We start from the raw sequence: 20,097 nt of genomic DNA on the forward strand, positions 1-20,097 counted from the left end.
TGGCTCCTCTTGTCTGAGGATCGCAAGAGTGTGAGGCGAGGAGGAGCACGTCAAGTTCTGCCCGACAAACCTGAGAGATTTGACAACTATTATTATGTTCTGGGTCGTGAGGGGTTCACAGCAGGCAGGCATTTCTGGGAAGTCGCCGTGGGGAGCGACGAGGGGTGGGCTGTGGGGGTTGCCAAAAGGTCTGTCAAGAGGAAGCAGGTGATCACTGCTGGTCCCGAAGAAGGGGTCTGGGATCTGGGGAAGTGGGGAGGCGCATATAGGGCTGCCTGTCTCGGTTCACGGACTGTCCTGCCCCTGAGTTGGGAGCCCAGGAGGATCCGAGTGACCCTGAACTGTGAAGGGAGGCGGATGGCCTTTTACGATGCTGATAGGGCAGCCCGCCTCTGCACGTTCTCAGCAGCCTCCTTCTCAGGAGAGACCCTCCAGCCCTTGTTTTCTGTGTTCAGTAAGGGCCATCTAACCCTGGCTGCCTAAGGGTGGAGGCAGGCAAGACGGGGGAACCCCCTGCTGTCGCCACATGCATGCTGCCTCCTTCCCAGGAATGAGATCAGAGGTTACTTTCTCCCCGAGAAGCCATATTTGCAGAACAGTGGCTGGCTGGCTGGCTGGCTCTTTCACCGCTCGTCCTGCTCAGGCCAGGTGTCTAGGAAGGGCTAGTCATAAAGCCTGTAGACCCTGTCCCATGCTTCAGTCATTGTTTCCTCGGGAGTCTGTGGCCTGGGTTGGTTATGAAAGTCAGATGAAAGAAAGAAATTCCTGTGTCCGTCCGCCTAGGTCAGGGGTCAGCAACCTTTTTCAGCCGTGGGCTGGTCCACCGTCCCTCAGACCATGTGGTGGGCCGGACTATATTTTTTTGGGGGGGGGGATTCCTATTCCAAACAAATTCCTATGCCCCACAAATAACCCAGAGATGCATTTAAAATAAAAGGACACATTCTACTTGTAGCAGTAGCCCAAAGGGGCCACAATGAATATGATAATGTGAACCCCAATAAATCATTGAATATGCTTATAATAGAAATGTTATGGTAACCTGTTGCTTTAAGGAAACAGATGGTTTGGCATGAGACCTTCCCTACAGGGAAAGGAGGATAGCAAATACGTCAATCACATTCATAAGCTAGAACATAAGTTGATACATAGAACAAAGGCCTAACACAGATTCCCATGCACGCAAACTAACGAAAATATAACAATCTCTGAGAATCAAGGTTTAGTTAACAATGCGTATTGCGCATGTGTATTAGATTAGGTAATGTACATGCGTACTAAACTGAAATGAGGTAATGAAATATGATTGGTTAAATTGAAATGCTTTGTCTGAAATGTTATAAATACCCCTGCCCAAACCTTTGGGCGGGGTTGCAGGCTTGCGAAAATGATTCGACTGTAACCCTTATTGCTTTGCAATAAAGAAAACAAAATGGACTCCTAGCTCCTCTAGTCTCTGAGTTTTATTGGCGTAGCTCAGAAGAAGGGCCTTTTGCCCAATGCAACATACTCATGTAAAAACATGCTGATTCCTGGACCATCCGCGGGCCGGATTGGGCCGCATCTGGCCCCCGGGCCTTAGGTTGCCTACCCCTGGCCTAGGTCTTTCACTAACCTTCCCAAGGTGGTCAAGTTCACCTTGCAGGTGGTGCTGGAAGCCAGGATGGTGCCGATCTAGGGAACTCTAGGGGGGTGGTACATTTCTATGTATACAATTATTTCCATTGAAATAATCTGCAGCTAACAGTTGGGCAGATCCATCTATAGATTTTTAGAGAGCACCTCCGCTTGTATTTTTGTGTGTCTGGACGTAGTTGGGGTTTTCGCGTGTTGACATGCTTGCTTTTATTAAAGATTTTGCTTCTTGTTGCTCTTTTGTCATTTGCACCTCAAAAGTGTAACAGCCTCTCACCACCAAGGAAACACAATGAGCGAATAGTAAGAGAACCCACACAAGTAATGCTGATGCAAAACCCCACACATACACTAAGTGGAAGAATAGAAACATCACACCACCCCACTCACTATTCCCCCTGTTATAAGAATAATAATGTGCCAGTATTCGTTGTATCCCCATTTGCTACACTGATGCTTACCATAGCTGTCAACTTTCGGATCTGAAAATAAGGGATCAGCAGCCTCACCTGACAGTCACATGGCAGTGGTGGGTGGAGCCAGAAGCAAAAGTGGGCGGAGCAGATAGAATGCGCCTCGGCTGTTGCTTTTGTGTGGCGGGCTGGCGCTCCAGCGTCAGCGCTGCGCCCGTCCCGTCTGCTCACCGCTCCCTTGCCCGGCTGGCTCAGCGGAATGCTCCAAGCGCCACCTGCCCGCCCCGTTGCGCCCTGCACTGGGCTGGGCTTGTGGCGGCTGCCGCTAACGGCCAGCCGACTCACTGACTGCCCCTCAAGCCCAGGAGCCAGTCCGGAAGGCCCCGAGGGACAGGGCAGGCAGCTAGCAGCCCCGTGCCTCCAGGCTCAAACCAGAACCAGAGGATAGCTCACTTGGTTAGCGCATGGTGCCGATGCTCTTTCTCTCCACCCTGCCGAGCAGGGCGGGCAGGCAGGCAGGCAAGCAGTCCCTCCGGCGAGCAGAGGAGGGCGAAGCAGGCCGGCACGCCCGGCCCCTGGAAGCGCTGCCGGTTCCGACGCAGCAGCCAGCCAGGGAGGAGAGAGAGAGAGAGCGCTTGGCCGGGCTGCCGACGGAGCGCTCCCCCTAGCGGCTTCTCGCTCGCTCTCCTGGCTCTCCTGCTCTGCTTGCAGCCGACGGCTTGTCTCTCCTTCCCCCGGGCATTCCCGGCCCTCCTCCACCTCCACACAACCTGGGAATATACGGGTTTTTGAGGCATCCGGGAGAGGAGCGGGAAACACGTGTAAAATCGGGGGAATCCCGGCCAATACGGGATACTTGACAGCTATGATGCTTACTCACCATTTTACTATACAGTGGTTGTTCGCATTTTCACCCCTCCCTTTCTGTCAATCTCCTGACTCAGTGGAGAGAGAGGGGGAGGAGCTTACTTGGTAACTGTTATTCCTAACTGTTCTTAACTGTCAGTTCTGAGGAGAGATTCCTGAGGTAAAATGTGTTCTCATCTCTGCTAGGTGACTGAAACTCACACAGTCTGTATAGTCTGTCTCTATATATCTATATGTTTATCTTATAAATAAAAGAAGGATTACTTCGAAACCTCTAGAGCTGAACTTCCATCTGTTTATTGGTGCTCACAGCTAGCAGTTGTGAGCCCGGATATATGGATAAACCCATCAGTGGTACCCCGGGTTACGCACACCCCGTGTTGCGGACGTTCGAGTTGCAAACGCCTGCAACCCGGAAGTGTTTCCGGAGGGTGTGCGACCCGCGCGCAACCCCCGGATGCACAGAAGCGTTCTGCGCACTTTGCGCATGCACAGAAGCGCTCAAATTGTGCTTCCGGGTTTTTTTGTGCGTTCGTGATATGCACGCCTGTGTTATGTACCGTGACCCGGAACGGATCGCGTACGTAACCCGGGGTACCACTGTACCCTCGATTGTATGTGTCCTTATATGCTACACTGATATGATTTGATTCACAATGTATTGTATCAAATGTACCTAGAGCAGTGGTGGCGAACCTTTTAGAGACTGAGTGCCCAAACTGCAAACCAAAACCCACTTATTTATTGCAAAGTGCCCAGAGTTGTTGAGCTTTTTGGGGGAAGCTGCTGACCAAAATTTTGGAGCTTTTTGGGGGGTCTCACACAAAAGTCGCTTTGCTTTTGGGGGGGTTCCCCCAAGCTGCTGAGCTTTTTTGGGGAGAGAGAGAGAACAGAAATAAATGATGAATAATACCTTCGCGGGAACTAATGTGCAGCACCGACATCATCGTCTACCAAAGCGCCAAAAAACCCAGCACAATAAGGGTTAAAAAACGAACGCTGTTATGCACAATCAGAAACAGCCACTGACACAGCAAATTGAAAAACAGACCAATTGCTGAACACAATCTCTGGCTAACAGCAAAAAAAGAAAAAGAAAGAAAGAAGGAAGGAAAGGTTCCGGGTTTTAACAGCAGACGCAAGCTGTAGCGGGGGGGGGGGGGGAGAGAGAGAGAGAGAGAGAAAAAAAAAAAATGGGGAAAAAACAACAGCACGGATGGGCCACTGACCTAGACTATGTTTCCCTTCTGCTCTTCCGTTACATTCTCTTTCGCTGCATCGTTGACTCTAAAAGCTCAAATTACTGCTATCTTACTGCTGTAACAATATACTTCATTTATTTGCATACATATTGACGATTTTGTCGCATATCCATACTATGTAAAAATGGCTGCCTAAGCGTGCCAAAGGCATGGGTTCCCCGACACCTGCGCGTCCTTCACAAATGCACGCATTGGGGAGCAAATAAATTAGCTGACAGCCTACTTAGACAGCGCCTGGTCTGATGTCTTCTGTTTTTTCTAACCCTGTTGCCAACAGTCATTATTTTAATAAAAGATCAGGCTTACAGCCACTTTGCTTTAATTATTCTGGTATGGTCTCTGTTCTTCGCATCTCGACCGAGAAGAGCCTCAATTTCTGCTCACTTCAGAGAGTTCCAATTCCGATAAAGGAACTTGGACTTATTTTGTGGGACCCCCTTCAAGTATTTACGACACCCCTCTCCCCCTCCTTTCTTCTAACCTAACGTCGTATATAACACTAACTTGTCGCACAACAAATGAAACAGAATTGTAGAAAAAACAACCTGAAAAAAGAGACAATGCACGTGTTTCTGTACACTAAGAAATCTTTAATAAAAATATAAAAAAGAAAAGTGTAACAGCCTCATATACCACGTAATCCTGCCTCCAGGAACTGCAGTGAATGATGTAGGCAGGGAATGAGATCCCATGTAATCCTCCCAGCAACCCTGTGAGGTGGGACAGGCTCAGTGGAGGGGTGCTGACTTCTTCTTCTTTGGCGATCACTCATAGCTGAGTAAGATTGTCTTCAATAAACACAGTCAACAATGAGTCCGTAAGTGACTGTGGAGGCCAATTCTGGATCCACGCGTCCTTCCACAGTGGGGACATTGGTTTCTGGGTGGAGTTGATCACGGTGAGGGTTTGCCAAGTTTGCCTTCCTCTTAGCATGTTTATTACCCAGGGCCTCGCAGAACCCCCCCCCCCAAAAAAAATCCCTTGCTATCAGGAATGCCGATGAGGCAGCATTGGCTGGCATGGAGAGAGGCCTTCATTTGAATGTGCCACACATCCCTCAGACCTTCCCACTCTACAGGAAGTGTGAGGGGTTTCGAGTCCCTAAATGGGATTTGTGTTACCTCAACCTTTGGCCAACCACCTTTCCCAAACTATCTGTTCTTTATGTAGAGGTAGAGAAAAGCAATACATTCCTTATTTTATTTTATTTTATTTTATTTTATTTTATTTTGCTGGGGGGCAGGCGGGAATACATAATCCATACCATAAAGATCCTTCATTGATAAGATGACTGCTGATGTTCCTTCCACCTCTGTGATTCTATCACCACTGAATAAACAAACTATGAGCAGTGTTTTAATGCAAGTGGAAAGCATTTAGAGTTATAAAAATGTAAGAGGAGCTCAACAAGATGTGTGGGATGCAATCCACTGAGAGCAGTCAAGTACAACATTCCTTGTTTTCCTAGAGTGGACATGCAACGGAATGTTTGGTCCAGCCAGTCAAAACTTTCTGTTCCTCCTGGCCTGGAGCATCCTTCCTTGCATGTGACCTGGTAAAAGGAACTGCCACTCTCTCTCCTTTTCCATCTTCCTTTCGTCCTGCGAACTTCCCAGACTGCTAACTCCAGTCACTAGGTCAACCTACATATGGGGTAAACCTGTTTGTATACGTTTTTAACTTTATGCCTAAAGCCTGCCTTCAGGAATCACACTGGGCTCTGTCTGATAGTGAGTAAACTTTCTTTTTATTGCTTACTAGTACATGAAACCCGTTAAATTAACGGGCACTAGAACATATGCGGTCAAACATTTTTAAAAACAGACTTGTTCCAGTCCAAAAAAAAGTGGACAACCATGCAGCTTATCTCATTTTTTTTGGTAGCAACACGAGAGCTGCATGACATAGCCAGCTCTGCGCATAGCATCCCTGTTGCCCTAGCAACAACAGGAACACGCGCAGAGCTGACCAAGCAGCTCTCGCTTGACATCACTCGGCCGCCGCCACTTGTAACGCCCGCTGCCGCTTAGAAGTAAGTCCACGTGAGCGCGCACCCGCCGCATGCCCGCGCACACCCGCCACTTCAACAGTTTCGCCCGGCCGCCCGAAGTCTCTGCGCTCCAAGTCCCAATGGCTGTCTGTGGGGCACATGCGCAGTACCACAATCCCACGGACACAGGGACTGGATGCAGAGACACTTGCACTTTATTATATGTGATGAATAAGACTGTGGTGTCTTTATTATTTTAGGAGGGATTATTATTTTAGGGGTCTTACCAGGAAAATATTAGAACACATTTCAATCTGAACAAGCCTGATTGAATTGTGTATTGTCTTAAGAAAATCACACGAGTTTGCAACTAGTTTTCTGCAGTGTAAAGGGGAATGCACTATGCTAAGTAAATAAACTTGCTAACACAAGTTAGGAAGGATATTAATAAACAATATATCCCCTCCTGCCACCCTGAACATTCCCACAAGATGCTTATGGCAGGGCTGGGTCGAAGGTAGGTTGGAATCTACTGACAGATCTCCAGTGATTGCAGAATATCACCAGTGGTTTCTAGCTGTCAATTGTCTTAACACAACAACAACTCAAGAGCTCGCAATCACTGCAAAAGCTGCTAGAGCGAGGAAACTAGGAGTGGATTAATGTAGGCATCTCTTGAGCTTGGCTCTGGTGCTGATCACATGCTCAGAGGCACTCTGTTCCTCAAGAACAGACCACCTTGGCTGTGAGTCCTGGAAGACCTGCTGTTCCCTGTCTTGCAGGCCTTTTCCCACCTGGCCAGGGAATCCTGGATGCTTTAGTTGAGATTCCTGCACTACAGGGGGTTGGACTAGATGACCCTCAGGATCCCTCCCAGCTCTACAGTTCTATGATTTTAAGAAAGGGCAGGGATCTTGGATGTCTCTTGGGAGTCTCAAGTCGTTTAGCCTCAGCTTCCACAGCCACTGCCTGCCAGGAACCCCCATGGGCAGGATTGGCAGCAACAGCAGCAGGCATGCTCTAGATTAATATTTTTATTTTATTGCTAATCACGCTCCTTTAAATGTGCATTTCATATTTGACTTCCTTGAGTAAGGCTTTCTTTTGAAATGTTTACATTTTTCCTTAACTTCGCTGCATTTAAATGCGCTCTGTAATTGACCTCTGCAATGTTTTCTTTTGACATCTTTAAGATGATATTTTAGTCGCCTGCTAATTATGCTGCTTTGAATGTATACAGAGAGAGAGAGAGAGAGAGAGAGCGCACGCGCGCAAGGGGAGGAGCTTAAGAGGTTCAGATTCATTCACTGACTTTCAGTGTGATTTGAGGATGTTGTGAAGCTCATAACAATACAAAAAAATCCACTTATCTTCAGCTGTCATCGGGAAATGCCTGCCTAAATGGGCAGCCAGCCACGAACGATTTCCCTATTGTCTTTTTTTTAAAATAATAATAATAATGTAAGAGACTCAGGAGAGACCTTGCGTCACCTCCTTCCTGCAAAGGAAACACGCCCAGTTGGTGGCAGACAAGAAAGAAAACGAAACCAACTGTTTCTTCCAGACAGAAGCAGCGGCCATGGCTGTTTCTGGGGGTCCCGTGCAAGATGTCTTCGAGGAAGCCACTTGCTCCATCTGCCTGGAGTATTTCAAGGATCCAGTGATCATCCCGGAGTGCGGGCACAACTTCTGCCGAGCCTGCCTGACCCAGTATTGGGGGAAATCCGAAGGAGAGGGTTCGTGCCCTGAGTGCAGGGAAACGGTTCAGCCCAGGAACCTCATCCCCAATCGGTCGCTGGCAAATGTTGCAGAGAAAGCCAAGATGCTCCATGGGGATTTCTATGGCAGAAAGCGGGTGGAAGGGAAGGAAAGAGTCTGCGAGAAGCACCAGGAGCCCCTGAAGCTCTTCTGCAAGGACGACGAAAGCCCCATCTGCCTGGTGTGTGAAAGATCCAAGGAGCACAAAGGCCACGAGGCGGTTCCTCTAGAGGAGGCGTCCCAGGAGTACATGGTAGGAAACGGCAATGGGTTTTGATCGGGGAGGGCAGGGCTGGGTGACACGAGAGAGCGAAAATGGTAGGAAATGTGTATAATTTATTATGATTCAATTTGTAAATGTCTCTGCTTTCCTCCAAGGAGGAAGACCCCCCAAAACACAAACACACACACACACTTTTCTCTGCTCTAATGTAGAACAGCTCTTCAAAAACTGGAGCTTGAGTTGGCCTGAAGCAGTCACTCAAGGGGGATGGAGGGAGTTATGTTAAACCCATATTGCAAGGGTAGGCAACCCATGGCCCGTGGGCCGGATGCGGCCCAATCGCCTTCTCAATCCGGCCCACAGATGGTCTGGGGATCAGCGTGTTTTTACATGAGTAGAATGTGTCCTTTTATTTAAAATGCATCTCTGGGTTATTTGTGGGGCCTGCCTGGTGTTATTTGTGGGGCCTGCCTGGTGTTTTTACATGAGTAGAATGTGTCCTTTTATTTAAAATGCATCTCTGGGTTATTTGTTGGCCATAGGAATTCGTTCATTATTATTTTTAAAAAAAATATAGTCCGGCCCACCACATGGTCTGAGGGACGGTGGACCAGCCCACGGCTGAAAAACGTTGCTGACCCCTGCCATATTGGATCTGGTTGTCTTATTCAATCCACTGGGATAAATAAGCCAGAATGGGAATCTCCACAAAAGACCCTGGAACGCAGGACAGCCATATTGTTCAACTTCCCTCTTTCTTTCTTTCTTTCTTTCTTTCTTTCTTGCATGCATCCTAAAACTCAGCAGGAAAAGAAAATAGAACCAGACTGTAATTTTCTTTTCTTTTCAGAACCAGATCTGTAGATGCTTAGGCCATCTTAGGAAGGAGAGAGAGAAGATCGTGGCATTTAAAATGGACACTCAAGAGGAAAGCCAACACCTGCTTGTAAGTGTCAACATCCCTGGGAAGCGGGAAAGTATTGTTACAAGCACCCCAACTCTCTGAGCGGTGAAAGCACTTACCTCCGGTTCAGTTTGATTCCCCCACCCTTGGTATTTGTGATACATGGTTTTCTTTACACATCTGTAGGCTGAGCATAAGATAGAAGGGCTCATGGTCACAGCACCAATGGATCTTGCTCACTTCTTAAGTTTCAAGGGGGTCCCCAGATTTGTAGCTTTAGTTTCAGCACAAGAAAGCAAGGCAGACATCTCCCGAATTCCCACCTGGCCTGTTGTTATCTTTCCCCTAGGATGATATGCCCTCCAGGTCAGGTGAGGGAGGTGGAGGGCCTGCCCCATCCTGGAATCACTAGCTACCGTATTTTTCGCTCCATAGGGCGCACCTCATTTTTAGAGGAGGAAACAAGAAAAAAAAAAATATTTTTCTGGTTTTCCTCCTCTAAAAGCCCTGTTTTTTTGAGGATCAGCTCAAAGTTTTGCAGCTTTTTTTGCAAAGGGAAAAGCCCTGTTTTTTTTGAGGAGCAGCTCAAAGTTTTACAGCTTTTTTTGCAAAGGGGGAAAAGCAAAGCTTCTTTTGCAAAGGAGGAAAAGCCCCGTTTTTATGGGGTTCAACTCACATTTCTGCAGCGTCTTAAGGAAAGGGAGCCGTTTCTACAGTTTTCAGACAGATAATCTAATCAGCCAGTCACATGCCGCTGGGGAAACAAACAACCTCAGTCTGCAGCACATTCAACAATGGAGGCCTGGGCAAGGGGGTGGGGCCGAAAGGGAGCCAGGGACTCTTATCTCTCTCCCAATCTCTTGCTGATCAGCTGCTGAGCGGTGTCCTTTTAACACCCCCTTTTCTCTTTGTTTAAAAAAAAAAAAAAGCACGATCTGCTTTTGGCCCCTGGGCAGTTCAGCTCCAGGGACCACCATTCGCTTCATAAGACGCACAGATATTTCCCCTTACTTTTTAGGAGGAGAAAAGTGCGTCTTATGGAGCAAAAAATATGGTAGTTGTTTTCATGATAGCATACCCATACTTCACCAACTCCTTAAACATGTAAAAAGAATGCTTAACAGGCTGGGCTGGGGCTATTAACTAAACAGTCACGATGTTAATCACTTCAAGAGTTCCTTCTACTAGAGACCCCCATCTTATGTTATAAAAAGATAGACTTGGAAGAGGACAACACACACACGCCAGATAATACTTTGTTTTTTGGGTTGCCCCAGCCACTCTGGATGGCTTCCAACAAATTATGAGATATCATCTAAACCACCACCAGTTCTGTAACAGACCTTTAACCAAGAATCAATATCTGGAAAAATGAAATGCAGAAATATATGTTTTTTCTACTATTTGGAGTGGCCAGAACTCCCACAGAAAAAAAGTTCACAAAAGAGCATTCCTAACTGGTGGGTGCATGTATGCAAGGTTTTGTGAACATTGGTGTGATGTCTCCGAAATGTCAAAAGGGCCCTTTTGAGGGAATTCTCTTAGCTGACCTGAGGCTGCAAAGTCGGGCTACGTTCAGTCCTGCTGTTGGCTAGCTGTCCTTATTTTTCTGCCTACTTGTTGCAGAATCGAATGGAAGCAGAGGTGGAAAAGACAGTGGCTGAGTTCAGACGTCTACACCAGTTTTTGGAAGAACAAGAAAAGCGTCTTCTATCCCAGATGGAAGAGGTGGAGAAGGAGATCGCCAAGAAAAGGCAGGAGCACCTGGCCAGACTCTGCTGGGAACTCTCCTCTCTTGACAGCCTCATCCTGGAGATGGAGAAGAAGCTTCAGGAACCAGCGAGTGAATTCCTGCAGGTCAGGCCTGTTCTTGCTTCTGAGCTTCCTAGCTAACTGGTTGTAGGAGTCCAAGGGCCCTTCAGTTTGATCCAGCAAAGCACCTCTTGCTTGCCAGTTCACGGATGGGATGGACTTTCTTGGCATTCTCCTTATCTTGTTTATGTTTAAAGGTTAATGAAAAAAGCAAAAGGTTCTGTCTTCCTGGGCCAGCTCATAATCAGTATAAAAGTATCGAGAGAATAATCCTCTCTCTTTCCCCACCCTGGATTTCTCTCCCTCCTTCTGTCGCTCTGAATTTCCTCTGCTGAATTCATATCTCTTCTTTCCTTCTAGGACATTGGAAGCTTCTTGCAGAGGTAAGCAGACAAAAAGCGCTTCACGTTGGTCGGAAAACTCATTGCACTTGTGGAAAAGCTGTTACTTTCCCCCTGTTCTCTCTTTAAAAATGGTTCACGTTAAATTATTCTAGTCCTCGGTGTCTAGAGACCCTATTTTTCATTCACTTCCAGAAAATGAAATAATATCTATTTTTATGTTGTAGCATAACTGTCAGGATCTTCCCAAGTGTTGCTCATGAGTAACGACAGAGCCTTCAGTAGCTAAGACTATTTATTGTGCACTAGCTGACCCGGCAACGCGTCGCTGTGGGGTTTTTTAATGGTTTTCTTTTTTAATGATTGTATTGATTTAGTTTGCGGCACCTCCCCGTTTTCAGTTACCCTCTTTTGCCCCCCCCCCATTTTCAATTACCCTATTTTCGGGGGGGGGGGTTTCAATTACCAGTTTGTGATATTGCAAATGGCTGACGGAGCTCTGCCAGGGGGAAGCTGTATTAGCTGCAGTACCAGGTATGACATCAAATTGTGGAGCCAAGGTCTAGCTTTTGTACCTGCAGTACCAGTATAGCCGTCGCTAGAGGGCGCTGTTTTTCTGGTGATGTCTAATGCGTGTGCCAATTTTTTTGGCCTTTATTCTATATTTTAGGCATGACAGGTGTGGGTTTTTTTTTTAATTTTTATGATGCCAGATCCTTCCTTGATGGTCATGTTATGCTTTGTACTAATTTGATGCGCTTTGGTCCAGCGGTTACGGAGAACATTGGTGTCCGCCGCGCACACAATGGGAACATTTATATATATATAGATTACTATTTACAGTGTAGAGCTAGTTCAAAACATGACCGCTCAGTCACTTGCAGAATCCAGAAGTGCCCTTCTCCAGTTTGCCGCCCATCACCAAAGTCTTGGCAACCTAAAACGATGTCTGCGGTGCCTCCTGACCCCCTGATGCTGTGCTGGCGCCGGAAGCGGCAATTCTCCCTCAACCCCTCTCTGGCTGGCGGTGCTGGGTCTTTGCCCAAAGTCTCCAAGCCTCTGCAGCTCCCCCTCCTTTGGAGAGAGCCCAGGCGAAAGGCTAGAGGAGGAGGAGGAGGAGTCCGTCAACAGAAGCAGCTGGGGTTCCCTGTAACATAGAGAGCCCTCCTCTCGCGAAGAGCTGCTCTCCCAGTCCTCCTCCCGAGGAGGACTTCTATCCCTGCTTTCCTCCTGAGCAGGACCTCCAACCAGCCCTTCCTCTTGCGTAGCCTCCCTGACCCCCTCCTCCTCGAGAGGAGGATCTCTCACCCCTCACTCCTCACAAGGAATACCTTTGCCCCGGCTCTCCTCCCGAGTAGGATCTCCCCTCACCCTCTCCTCGCGAGGAGCCGGGCAATCCCTGACAATAACCCATTTGCTTCTATAGATAATAAGTCATTGCTTTTGGGGCTGCATCATAATTTGTGCAGTACAGTGGAACCTCGGCTCCCAAACTATCAAAAATCGGAAGTGATTGTGTGAGTGCCTGGAGGCTGTTGGAGGATGGATGGCGGCTAACAGATTGAGGTTCAATCCTGACAAGACAGAAGTACTGTTTTGGGGGGACAGGAGGCGGGTGGGTGTGGGGGACTCCCTGGTCCTGAACGGGGTAACTGTGCCCCTGAAGGACCTGGTGCGTAGCCTGGGAGTCATTTTGGACTCACAGCTGTCCATGGAGGCGCAGGTTAATTCTGTGTCCAGGGTGGCTGTTTACCAGCTCCATCTGGTATGCAGGCTGAGACCCTACCTGCCCGCAAACTGTCTTGCCAAAGTGGTGCATGCTCTGGTTATCGCCCGCTTGGACTACTGCAATGCGCTCTACGTGGGGCTACCTTTGAAGGTGACCCGGAAACTGCAATTAATTCAGAATGCGGCAGCTAGACTGGTGACGGCCGCTGGGACCACATAACACTGGTCCTGAGAGATCTACATTGGCTCCCAGTACGTTTCCGAGCACAATTCAAAGTGTTGGTGCTGACCTTTAAAGCCCTTAAACGGCCTCGGTCCTGTATACCTGAAGGAGTGTCTCCCCCCCCCCCATCGTTCAACCCGGACACTGAGATCCAGCACCGAGGGCCTTCTGGCGGTTCCCTCACTGCGAGAAGCAAAGCTACAGGGAACCAGGCAGAGGGCCTTCTCGGTAGTGGCGCCCGCCCTGTGGAACACCCTCCATCAGGGGTCAGAGAAATAAACAACTACCTGTCATTTAGAAAATACCTGAAGGCAGCCCTGTTTAGGGAAGTTTTTAATTTGTGACTTTATATTGTATTTTAATATTTGTTGGAGGCCGCCCAGAGTGGCCGGGGAGACCCAGCTAGATGGGCGGGGTATAAATAAATTATTAAATGTTTTTTGGAAGTCAAACGTCTGGTGCGGCTTCTGATTGGCTGTAGGAAGCTCCTGCAGCCAATTGGAAGCCGCGCCTTGGTTCCCGAACCGTTTCGGGAGTCGAATGGACTCCCAGAATGGATTACGTTTGGAAACCAAGGTTCTACTGTAGAACTGCAAGACACCTGCATGCTGCTTTTTGTCATGTGCTAAAAACCCTGATCTCAGCTCACCATGATGTATCCCTAATGTGGAGATGAGTGGACATCAAGATGAGGCACCTGGCTTTTCGGAAAGCACTTTGCGTTAGAAGGATGTTGGCTTGACTTTGTTCTTCTCCTCCCAGATCTCAGGCAATGGAGAACCTAGAGGACCCTCCTGTGGCTTTTCCTCCTGCCCTGAAGTGGAAGATCTGGGACTTCTGCGATATAAATCCCTTCCTGGAGGGTGTCATGAAGCAGTTCAGAGGTACCAAGAATGGCTTCCATGGTTCATAGTGGGCATTTAAGAAAAAAATGTTCATAACAAGCTCCAGGTTGCTTGTAATATTAGCAGTGCCAGGAAAATGGAAGAGCTGAGTGCGAAAAGAAAAGGCAATTATCTTCCATTATGGAAAAAGGCTCTGGTCAAAACTTCCTCCTACAAAACTGAATCTGCTCATTTATACCTATTAGTGCCTTGGGATCTGCCATTGTTTAAGGATAGGAGCAGGGAGTGAATCGGCAAAGGAACCTGGCTCAGGCTGAGTCAGGCCATTGCTCCATCTCACTCAGTATTGTCTACACTGGCTGGCAGCCACTCCAGGATTCCAGGCAGGATTTTCTCCCATCCCTTCCTGGAGATTCCAGGGATTGAATCTGAAACCTTGTGTGTGTAAAGCTGGTGATTTCTACGAAGCCACGGCCATTCCCTGCCACAGGCAGTGGGCACTGCTAAAGAACAGCCCGGCCACCCACAATGGCAGCAAACGTCTCTAGGAAACAGCAAAAACACCCCATCCACTCTGCATGAGGGTCTGAATTTATTCCCCCGCCAAAGAGGGGACTTCTCAAATCACTTAGCCCCTATGCTCATGAGCTGGAGGCTCCGTCCTTTCCCTAGGCCTCATCCAGGCCTTGGATCTGCACGGGTGCCGAGACATCATCTCATGCATTTCCCAAGTCTCACATTTCCCAAGCACAAATCTCAGGTGGTGCAATAAGTCAGTGTGTCTTGGCTGTCAACCAGAAGGTGGGTGGTTCTAGTCCCACCTAGGGACGGCTGAAGGCAGGATTCCTGCATTGTAGGGGGTTGGACTAGATGAGTTCTTGGGGTCCCAAATCTATAGGTCTGTGAGTCTGTTGGTAGCTGGGCAGTGGAACCCTGTCACTTCTTTTTGGTTTGCTGCCCCCTCTTTTATTATGACCTTGGTGGTGGGGGGGTTGTAAAAGAGCAACTGGCGTTGAGGCCTCTGGGCCTGGATTGCCTGAATCTGAAAGCTCCTCATGGATGCTGGAGATTTTTTTGGGGGGGGGGACTTTCTGGGTGGAGGGCCTGCTCTCTCACTAAGAAAATGTGATGTTTTAGGGTTGGTTGGTTGGTTGGTTAGGGCTGAACCTTGGGACGCGGGTGGCGCTGTGGTCTAAACCACTGAGCCTAGGGCTTGCCGATCAGAAGGTCGGCGGTTCGAATCCCCGTGATGGGGTGAGCTCCCGTTACTCGGTCCCACCTCCTGCCCACCTAGCAGTTCGAAAGCACGTCAAAATGCAAGTAGATAAATAGGTACCGCTCCAGTGGGAAGGTAAATGGCATTTCTGTGTGCTGCTCTGGTTCACCAGAAGTGGCTTAGTCACGCTGGCCACATGACTCGGAAGCTGTACGCCGATCAGTACAGTAACGCGAGATGAGTGCCGCAACCCCAGAGTCGTCCGTGACTGGACCTAACCATCAGGGGTCCCTTTACCTTTACCTTTAGGGCTGAACCTTGGCACCAACACATCATTCTTGCATGCTGCAATATTGTGAGGATGACACTATTCTTTCTTCCACAGACTCTCTGGGATCTGCATTTCAGCTGCAGCAAGGTATGTTATTTTGGGGTCTGATGGTGTCCCATATTTCCATTGGAGATGAGATCCGCCTCTCAAAAGATGAAGCTGCTGGACAAAGTGGGGCCCTATTCCCAAAATGTGCTCCCTGCCTGCCTTTGCAGGCTTCTCGCTGTTCAGAAGAACCTATATATTTTAACTGCACAATCACCCCACATCACTGTGGGAAAGAGAAGTTCCAAGGATTTATCCTTCACAAGCGTTTTTGCACAGTTCAGTCCAGTGGTTTCCTTTGAATCTCTTAACTCAGTGGGGGCCTTTAAATTCATTTACCAATATACGTGGGAATTCACTGCTTAAATTCTCCAGCAGCCAAGTCGGCACCAGACCTCCAGGAAGAGGCAGCCAGCATCTCAAAATGCTGTAAATTTACACAGCCCAAATTCAGGTCTTTCTGTCTCTCACTCAAGCTCCAGTTTTTCTTCATGCCCAGACATTGGGATGACATTATCATGCGCAGGGGAAACATTTCCTGTCTCGGGGTCTTCCAGGTATTCCATAATCATAAAGCCTGGTCTCTCTCTAAGAAAAACCATGTATGCAACCACTTTGCCAGGACTATGAAGGCTGACACTTTGGACTCTATTAACCCTCCCCTGCCCACACCCCCAGTCTCCCAACATGGGGGAGATGGGATGTGGAGGCAGAAGTTCGGCCTGGCCTAGCGCTGGGCACCAACAAAAGGGGTATTCCAACAGTTGGGAAAGGTGCAGAAAAGGGAAACGTCAAAAGTTGCTCCCCAAGTGGAAGTCCCTCCAGAACTGGATTTTGGCAATAAAATGCCCGAGCCCAGCCACATAAGTTGGGGGCTAGTCATCTAGATCAAGGGAAGTAATAGTACCACTGTATTCCGCTCTGGTCAGACCTCACCTGGAATACTGTGTCCAGTTCTGGGCACCACAGTTCAAGAAGGATACTGACAAGCTGGAACGTGTCCAGAGGAGGGCAACCAAAATGGTCAAAGGCCTGGAAACGATGCCTTATGAGGAACGGCTTAGGGAGCTGGGTATGTTTAGCCTGGAGAAGAGAAGGTTAAGGGGTGATATGATAGCCATGTTCAAATATATCAAAGGATGTCATATAGAGGAGGGTGAAAGGTTGTTTTCTGCTGCTCCAGAGAAGCGGACACGGGGCAATGGATTCAAACTACAAGAAAGAAGATTCCACCTAAACATTAGGAAGAACTTCCTGACAGTAAGAGCTGTCCGACAGTGGTATTTGCTGCCAAGGAGTGTGGTAGAGTCTCCTTCTTTGGAGGTCTTTAAGTGGAGGCTTGACAGCCATCTGTCAGGAATGCTTTGATGGTGTTTTCTGCTTGGCAGGGGGTTGGACTGGATGGCCCTTGTGGTCTCTTCCAACTCTATGATTCTATGATTCAAACAGGAGCTTTCTGAGACTCAGACTGGCCACTTCACTTGGGGAGTGTCGAGAGATCCTAAGTAATCCTCCATCCCACATTTTCATAAGTGGGAAAGCACAGAAATAGCTCTGTTGTATTTTTTTTGTGAACTGCCTCAAATGGCAGGTTAGAAAGTATTTTACATGAACAATTGAAACCTGGGTCATGGTCACAAGGAGGATATCTTTTGTTGCCAGTTTTTCCTAAGGTTTCAAGCGAGGTCTTTGTTGGAACGTTGGCTGAAAAGATTGAGCTGCGAATCAGGGACTCCCTGCTTTGAATCTCCCCTTTGCCAGCTACTCACCAATTAGCCTTAGACAAGCTGCTCTGTGTCACCCTCAGTCCTCCTATCTGAAAAATGGGAATAATAATACGGACTTGCCTTAAGGTTCTTTGTAAGGTTTATAATGAGACCGCACATGTGAAGCTCTTTGGAAAACTAACAAGCCCAGTGTAAATGTGGATTGTTATTTTTAACGAACGGAAGCATCTCGTTTCCAAATGCAGTCTCCCGGCTTGTCTTCCCTTTCCTCATCTGCTTCCACAGAAAACGTAACTCTGGATCCAGACACAGCCCATCCCCGCCTCATCCTGTCTGAGGATCATAAGAGAGTGAGATTTGGCGATGAGGATCAAGATCTGTCCAACAATTGCGAGAGATTCGACAAGCACCCCTATGTGCTGGGATCCGAGGGGTTCACAGGAGGAAGACATTTCTGGGAGGTCGTTGTGGGGGGTGAGGTGGGGTGGGCTGTGGGGGTGGCCAGGAAGTCTGTGAAGAGGAAGGGCCAGATCACGTTTGGTCCTGAGGAAGGGATCTGGGGTCTGGGGAAGTGGGCAGGAGAATACAAGGCCTCCTCCCACCCTGCCATGACCCTGAGCAAGGAGCCTGAGAGGATCCGAGTGACCCTGAACTGTGAAGGGGGACGGGTGTCCTTTTACGATGCAGATAGGGCAGCCCTCCTCTACACATTCTCAGCAGCCCCCTTCTCAGGAGAGACCCTCCTGCCCTTATTTTGGGTGCCCCGTAAAGCCCACCTGACCCTCTCTGACTAAGAGAGGACAACACAGACATAAGACTTACATCAAAACAGGATTTATTTATTTTTAAATTGCTTGCTTAGCTCCTGCACTGACTCTTGTAGTGAGCATGACTGGAGGGTAGGGAGGGCCAACAGGTTGGTGTCCTAACTGACACAAGAGTCACCCAATCATTACCATCCACGTCACCGGCCTGAAAATGGGAAGGTGTATCATGACTGACACAAGTGCCAGCCAATCGCTCGTCTGCAAATCTGGCTTCTCCTTGGAGAGAACATTAATCTCTTGAGGCGGATCCCGAAATGCAAAAACTAAAAAGCCAGTCTTCTTCCATTCTGTTCAGAGTCACTGAGGTGGTTTTCTACATCTGTGTCCCCTCTGGAAATGAAGAGCCTGCTAAATACAGTAAAAGTTATAGTGAGAGGACAGAGCAAATTCTCGGGGATGGTGAGACATTTCCATTTATACAGATACACTCCCTAGTATAATTGGTAGTTAAGGATTAGGCACTTCCATCTCTAGATTTTTAAGGAGCACTTCTGCTTCTGTATTTTGTATATATCAGCAGACATTGGGGTGTATTTCATGTGTTTCACATGTTTAATTTTATTAAAGGTTTTGCTTCCTATTGCTCGTGTTTCATTTCAGACTCCGAGAAACAGCAGCCACAGATACTGCACACACCCCTTCCTCCAAGGAACCCCATGATCACAGGGAGATAAATAGAGATGGGATATTAAACAAACAAACTAACTAAATTAAGAAAACTAGAGCAGAGAAGGAAGGAAGTCAAAACTCGGCAGAGTTTTTGAAATACTGCAAAAAGTGTATTTGACAAATGTATGTTATGTTTATTTCTGAAAATAAAAAATATATTTGCAAAACAAACAAACAAACAAGCATGCATCACTGTTAGGGGAGGGGATTGCACAAATTTTGATGATTTCCAAAGTAATAAGAGTAGCTTACATCTAAGAAGCTAAATAACTCTTCTAGGTGATTGGTAGCTTCTTTGTAAAGACTATACGGTGTCCAGAATATTCAGAAGAACTTTGCTTTCATGAACATATGAGAAGAACATATTTACAATCTCATGCTTATTCAAACATGGGTATGTCCCCACTTGAATTGTAGACTGAAGTCTTCTTACTTAGACTTAAGAACATAACCGTTGAGACTTGCACCAGAGTTTTACTTTCACCTCAGCAGTATTCTCTTTGTTCCTTGCAAAGAGCTCCTGTACAGGTTTCTCCCTAGTAATGATTTGGGATCTTCCTCTGTCTGTTTCACATCAGACGGATCAGTGACACAACATTGCCTCTCTCAGCAGCCAGCCTCTCTCACATACACACAGAGAAAGCAGTTATTTAAAAAAATGACAGTTACTGGAATAACAGTCACAACAGAATGGAATGCCTCTCATGTGAGTCACAGCCAGTCAATCACATGAGAGCTACTGCCGGGGGGGGGGGGAGCCCACGTTAAAAGTATATGGTGATTTAACATTCCCGACTCAGGAAATTATACCATTATCCTTAATGATGGGTTCAGCTGCTGAGCAATTTCTTAGGGTGAATTTACATTTCTGCTTCCAATTGCAGTGACCCGAGAGGCCAGGGTTCAAACCCGCAGTCCACCACAAAGTTCACAGGGCGACCTCCCGGGTGGCCTACCTTGCAAGGCTGCTGTTGGGATTCAGTTGAGGGTGGGGAGAGCCATGCCTGCTACCTTGAGCTTGAGAGGTGGAATATGAATGAAATAAATAAATACGCATCACTCTCAGGGGAGGGGATTCCACAATGTAGGGGCTGCAGCAAAGAAAGCCATCTCTGGGATATTACCAAGCATGGTGAAGGCAGGCAGGTGTGTGGAGGAGGCCGGATCTGCCACCTGAGGTGACTGCCTCACCTTGCCTCATGGGCAGGCTGGCCTCGCTTTTCCCTAACCTCAGTAACGTCTCCCCCCCTCCCTTTCTCTATTTTTAAAAGACAGCCGTAG

General features: G+C 47.9%; 2 protein-coding genes across 2 annotated transcripts in view; both read left to right on the forward strand.

Annotated features, from left to right (window-relative positions):
* Positions 1-20,097, forward strand: part of LOC117042631 (zinc finger protein 850-like) — a 279,120-nt gene that overhangs the window by 187,259 nt on the left and 71,764 nt on the right. The window lies entirely within an intron of this gene.
* LOC117042776 (zinc finger protein RFP-like) lies at positions 7,647-18,308 on the forward strand. The gene is made up of 7 exons (XM_033142422.1): positions 7,647-8,178; positions 8,999-9,094; positions 10,679-10,909; positions 11,225-11,247; positions 13,919-14,040; positions 15,603-15,635; positions 17,606-18,308. The coding sequence occupies exons 1-7, from the start codon at positions 7,747-7,749 to the stop codon at positions 18,112-18,114; spliced, it is 1,446 nt and encodes a 481-aa protein (XP_032998313.1). The 5' UTR covers positions 7,647-7,746; the 3' UTR covers positions 18,115-18,308.

The sequence above is a fragment of the Lacerta agilis genome, chromosome 2 (assembly GCF_009819535.1).
Source record: "Lacerta agilis isolate rLacAgi1 chromosome 2, rLacAgi1.pri, whole genome shotgun sequence".
Lineage (NCBI taxonomy): Eukaryota > Metazoa > Chordata > Lepidosauria > Squamata > Lacertidae > Lacerta > Lacerta agilis.

Coding starts and splice junctions, on each gene's coding strand:
- LOC117042776 (XM_033142422.1), top strand. CDS start 7,747: ATGGCTGTTTCTGGGGGTCCCGTGCAAGATGTCTTCGAGGAAGCCACT. Junction 8,179..8,998: donor AGGCGTCCCAGGAGTACATG/GTAGGAAACGGC, acceptor TTTTCTTTTCAG/AACCAGATCTGTAGATGCTT. Junction 11,248..13,918: donor ATTGGAAGCTTCTTGCAGAG/GTAAGCAGACAA, acceptor TTCTCCTCCCAG/ATCTCAGGCAATGGAGAACC.